We start from the raw sequence: 5998 nt of genomic DNA on the forward strand, positions 1-5998 counted from the left end.
GTGCTATAGCCACTTGCTGTACTGTCATTACACTGAGCACTGGATGCTGCTGCTCAGTAGCAAAACAATTCTTCCACAAAGGAGGTGCTATGTTTATTGCAGAGCTAATAGCCTAACAAAAACATTAAAAGAAATACTGCCATACTGCTTTCACAAAAGAGAAGCAACAGAGAATGATCTGATAAAAAGCTAAAATTGCATAACTATGGCAGTGGAAATTCTTCCACTCAAAAAATTACAGGTGGAAAGATGACAAAGGTAGAAAGAAAAAAATAGGGATGTCTGAACTGAGAACAGTGTCCTCAATGAATACAAAATATTCTTTCTTCTCATCAAAACTACTTCGCTTGTGCAAGAAAAGTGTCAGTTAAAACCAACACTGAATTTTCAATTACAGCACTTCTAGTGAAATTATATTCTATTCTTTGAGGTTCCATTTTTGTAATCATTTCCAGGCAGGCAGTCCCTTGGAACCAGCAAGGCTCTCTGGAGATGCCAGGTTTCACCTGCAAACAGAGTATTAGAGAGTGGGATTAAGTGATATATGAGTCTCCTTCACTATTTTAATCTCTCAGAGTTATTTTAGCAAAGTTACTTTAATTAAAAATTAGCCTGTGTAGTCAAATATAAGTCCAATGTTTGAACAATTAAAGGACCACGTTTGAAAACCAATTAACAGAAACTCCTGAGGGTTGTTTCAATGCAAGAATGTGACTAGCTAATAAAAATATGACCCCCAAGGCACAAACTCCAAAGTTCTTCTCAAGATAGTTTTTGTCATGACAGTATGCAAATACTGAAGTCAAGTGCTAGTACATAGGTCTGCTCCAGATGAAAGGCAAGTTACCATCTCAGCAGGTTTTGATGCTTGCATTCTATCAGTTGCCTTAACATTCACATGTGCTCAAAGTTTTTATGCAGCTAATTGCTTACCATTTACCAGAGTGAAGAAGTGAAACCTTCATTGAGTGAGAACCTCTATTCTGTCCTGCAAGGGAGTTACCATTGGTAACATGTTCTCTGTGTTGTTTACTAATCCAGCTTGGTTTACACGAAGGTTTCTCCAGCTGCCAAAGCGTGGAGTGAAAGAAGTGCTGTGTGCTTTGGCAGGAGGCCCAGTGCTGCAGAACTACCAGCCAGAGTTTTCTCACCTCTTACAAGGATGACAGCACCAAACTGAGCACTCTGGAGGAGTCCATGAACTTCTTTAGTTGCAAGCTCATGGCTTTGCAACAACCAAGTAAATCTGCATTCTTGCACAGCTGCACCCCTCCTCTTTGTCTCTTGCACCTAACTTCTGATCATGACAGCAATAGAATTATGTTACCAGTAAAACAACCAAGAATTTACCTACTCTCTTAGCATTTCCATTCACCTGTATGTTATAATAATAATGGGGTCTTTTAGACTAAACTGTAGGCAGGAAAGTTAAATCAATTCAGGTGAACATTACCAAAAGGGATTCTTTAAGAGACTATCCATACTCTTTCAGGTTACACATTCATCAATCGTTCTTTTAGGCACTTAGAGATTAAAATGCCTCATGATTCCACATCCATAAAACATCAATCTTGTGTGAATTTTCTTGTCATGAAGCTAGAGAACGTATGAGATCTCAACACATTCCTGATACTGATCTAAATAATTCTGATTGCATGCATAGGCAGACAGACTGCATAAGCAGACAAACTGCTAAAAATTTATCACTTTTAAACTCATCAGGAATTCAGTATACTACTTCATACACAAAAGATCCAACTACAAAGCCCCACAATGATTTAATCAGTGCTCCCAAGTTATTAAGAACAACTAATCATGCCAAATCAGGCAAGTTTGAAGATGATGAATATTTATAAGGTTTTGTTATGTAGTTCATTTTGAAGAAATTCTAAAGTCTCGCTACAATTAAAGCATTTTCAGAACCTCAGTCTGCAGCTTTTTGCCAAGTCTATAATTGACTCTGAAAATTCCCTCCTAATGATGGTGGCCAGGGCAGATGCCTGCCATGCTCTTGCCTCCCAGATTCCAGCTTATACAACTTCTAGATCACAGCAGTAAAACTTGGTCTGCCACAGGCTGCACTGCCAACGTGACAGCAGGAACACTGGTGTGTAACACCAGTGTACAGGAATTACCAGTAGCATTAATGAGACCATACCACCTTGGCAAAAACAAGCACCCTGGTAGTTTCACATATGAGATCAGGCCCCAGCTGAGTAACTCACCTGAGAAGTACAATGATGTGCTGGCCAAATGAGATGGGATATACAATCAAAACACTATAAAACTAATTTACTGCCCTAAATACAGTCCTTAATTTGACCACTTCACAGTTTCCAAAGCACTGAGTAAAAAAGTCAAACAAAAAGGCAGGACCTTATACAATTTGATGTTATTCAGAGCAATAAAGATAAGTTGTTTTTTTAATTCTAAATAACTTGAGCTTACTTTTCCTATGTCCTAAAAAATTGCCCGAACAATTCATCTAAACACAACCTCTAAAGTAAACAAGCTCTAACCACATTCACCAGAAACAGAACAATTAATCTTTCCCTAACAATTCTTTGCTTCAATATTTTACAAAATTCCAAAGGGGTTTTGAAGCCTTTGATTATTTGGAAGACCTAGGTGGGGGAACATTAAGTAAAATTATCTGGCTTTAATCTTGAGATGTCATTAATATATAGGATCATTAAAATTTCCACACATCTGGCATAGTAATTTGGCTTACATCAGTAAAATTTTCAAACTGCACGTTAATAACATGACTGATCAGACAGACTAGTTTCTGTGCTATGTGACCAACTGCTTCAAAGCATATTTTACACATTTTCTTAAGAAATATACTCATTACTTCAATTAATTACTTTATTCATTGAATACTCGCAGACCAGTGGTTCTTATTCTCTCTTCCTCCGCCCCTGACATCTTTGTTCCATCATCCTACAGTTGCAGGGCTTGCTCCACAACCCCAGGACTGTGGTGGTGTCTAGCGCATGGCCCTGCACACACTGAGGAAATGTTAAACTGGATGCTACAGGAGAGACCTCTGTGCTTTATTCAAACTGTGTTCTGATGTGCATTTCATAGACTTTATGTGCAAGTAGCACATCAGATTGCCCAAAACTCTTTGTAAAGCCAACTCACTTAATGCTTTATGCTACCATCTGTCTTACACCCTCAAAAACAAAAAACTTGTGAGGTTTGAATTAAAAAAAAAAACGAAAAACAAAACAAGATGAGACTAAAACTTCAGTTACACTGCATAACAACATGAAATTCACAGAAAGATGAGAGAACTGGCAAGAAAATCTGATCTAGCAACAAAAACACAGAGAACTTTAGAATTCTGAATCATTAAAAGTACTGTAATCCCACATTAAAAGCAACTGTTTATCCAACGCTTGAGCTTTGACATGAGCAACAAACCCATAACAATGAGCAGTTTAAAAGAGTCAGCGGTGTTTCAACAAAAGAAGTCCTGGCTGTTCACCTATTTTGTAGTTAAGTTTTTACGATTTTGGACAATTCAGTCCTGGTTCTACTGTTAAAATTATAAACAAACTCTCAGCTCTACAGCATTCTTTTCCATATCAATTGTTCAGGCAAGCTACTTCTGACTCATTCTAAAAACAAGATGTAGAAGGTAAGTTTTCAATAGAAAGCTAGAAAAGTAACTTTCAAACAGGATCCATCAAAAATTACCTTATTATATACACACAGTGCTATCTCATAAGAATATTCCAGCAACTTATGGGCATCATAAAAACTGAAAGCAAAGATACTCACTGACTGATTATGCATACACAAATACACAACCAGACACAAAACTGATTGAAGCAATTTCTCTAGATTTTTACTACGGACTTTTTCAATTCTATGCTGTTAAAAGATCAGACATCCAAAGTTCCTACAAAAGCATCTAATACAGTAAAATAATTATATCAAAAATATCAACCCCACATGCCATTTCTCAAATGGTCTGACTGCATTTTGTAGTAAATTACTTCTACAATAACACCTATAGCTAGGAGCCTAATACCTTCCTGCACAGTGAAACACCAGAGGTAATGCACTTCTTGCCCCTTCCCTCTTCTGGATCTAACAGGGGAGGGGAGTGCTTCTGTATTCACGTGCAAAGTAAGTTATATACATGACACTTTAATCCATTCCCAAGGTAACGTTTTATCCAAGGGATTAAACCACAGCCTTACACTGACTGAAGACAGAAAGAAAAAAAGCAAGCAAAAAAGGCAGGCAAACATATCAATCCCAAAAAGAATAAATAATTTTCATGTTGTACATCAGATAAAAAGGAGGTAAGTTGTAACTGAGAAATTATCTTGCTACTTGACATAGAGATGAAAGTTTAAAATGTTATGAAAAGAAAAAGTTCAAGCATGAACAAAATACAGAGATGGAAACAGGGAAGATGTAACTGAAAAAAGGATTCTTAATTTTCACATCTCAAAAAATCATCTCATGCCTGCTCTCATTTCATTATCATTTATGTAAATCCTAATTCACAATTAAAATTAAATGGATGATTAAATCATGGTTGTAGGCAGCATGAAAACATAACCGGCCTACTCACACATATAAAGTTAAGTCCAAATACTACATATATTCACACGCATAAAGAGGAGTAATCTAGCAGGAGAAACTACAGCCTGAGAAAAGCATTGACTCCGAATATACACTGTGGATTACCTTTACAATTCTGAAGCATAAATAGCAATAATGAACAGTAACAGTACATCCGAATTTTGACACACGAGCGCCGACAGTATGAGTCATCATAACTCACTTTTTTCCCCGTTAAGATGCTACTTTTGACGTCTCTAACTTATGCAGTATTAAAAATAGGTTTGGCTACTAAGGTAATAGATACACTGTTAATGAAAGAAAGAAAACAAATTAGCCTTTTCCCCTTACCCCCAGCTCCCTTCCCGGACAAACTCTGCCGAGTTTCTACGCAGTTTAAATTGCCCCTAAAAGTGAGCTATGCCAAGTCTCCCGCCCGCTCCTCCATTGATCGCGATTAGCTGCGCTCTCTGCACTGGAGCTGGTGACACTGGGAACACAAACACGCAGTAACAAGCCCCGCACAATGCCAGTGCCAGACAACTCGTCAGAAACTGAAAAGGCCACTCCCATCAAGTTTGGGTAACTGATAGCAGTTTCTTAAAGACTTTAAACTTTTTTCTTTTTTCCATAATTATGCCTTAGGAAGATATGGCAAGTTAAGTAACGCCACAATTCAAGAAGGTTTTTTGAGAGGGAAGTAGAACAACAAAGCAAGCCCCCGGGCAACGAAAGCCTGCTTTGTCAAGGGAGGTGCAGCTGCTAATACCGGAGCACGTCAGCCCGGGCTCTCCCGGCCGGCAGAGCAGACACAAGACAGGACACAAGGCATGGCTCAGGCCTCCTTGGCACACACGACCCCGCCGTCCCCATCTCGCCCACCGCCTCCCCGGAAGGCTCCGGCGCCAGCCCCGCTCCGCGGCCCGAGCTCCCCCGGCTCCCCGCCGCACTCGGGGCAGAGCGGGCGCTCCCCTGGACTCACAAGGTGCCCCCGCCCGGCCGCGCCGCCGCCTCTTACACAACACCGCCGGGGCTCTCCGGCCTCACGGCCCCGAACCACACGGCCCCGGGACCCGCGGCCCTGCCCCGGCCCCACCGCACTCGCACCGTACCCGAGAGAGCTGCGCCGCCGGCCCTGAGGGAAAGAGCGCGAGGCCGGAGCGGCCCAGGGGCGCGTCCAGCCCGGCAGAGCCCGGCTCAGCACAGGGAACAGCCACTGCCGCATATCCCTGGCGGCCCCGCCGCCAGCACTGGCCTTTCCCCGCCGCCGCCCGGCCCGGCTCCGCTCGCCTCAGCACGCGCCGCCCGCCGGCGCCATGTTCTCCGCCCGCCTCCCCCCGCCGCCCGGCCAATCCCTCCCGGCGCCCGCGGGGTCCCGTCCGCCCTCCGCGCCCGGGCCTGGCGGGACCCGTAC

General features: G+C 42.1%; 1 protein-coding gene across 10 annotated transcripts in view; it reads right to left on the minus strand.

Annotated features, from left to right (window-relative positions):
• The window catches only part of IDE (insulin degrading enzyme), a 61875-nt gene that overhangs the window by 48547 nt on the left and 7330 nt on the right, over positions 1-5998 (minus strand). Inside the window, exon 1 of one of the 10 annotated variants that reach the window (XM_086899534.1) lies at positions 5697-5940. The exons of 6 other annotated variants lie outside the window; for them this stretch is intronic. In XM_086899534.1, coding sequence (XP_086755660.1) covers positions 5697-5809 — 113 coding nt within the window. In that variant the 5' untranslated portion in view covers positions 5810-5940. Of the gene's footprint in view, positions 1-4710; positions 4896-4935; positions 5159-5696; positions 5941-5998 lie in introns of those variants that run through there. 3 more of the 10 variants (XM_086899535.1, XM_086899538.1, XM_086899539.1) reach the window with 3 other exon arrangements.

This window comes from Cyanistes caeruleus, chromosome 8, assembly GCF_971803275.1.
Source record: "Cyanistes caeruleus chromosome 8, bCyaCae1.hap1.1, whole genome shotgun sequence".
NCBI lineage: Eukaryota > Metazoa > Chordata > Aves > Passeriformes > Paridae > Cyanistes > Cyanistes caeruleus.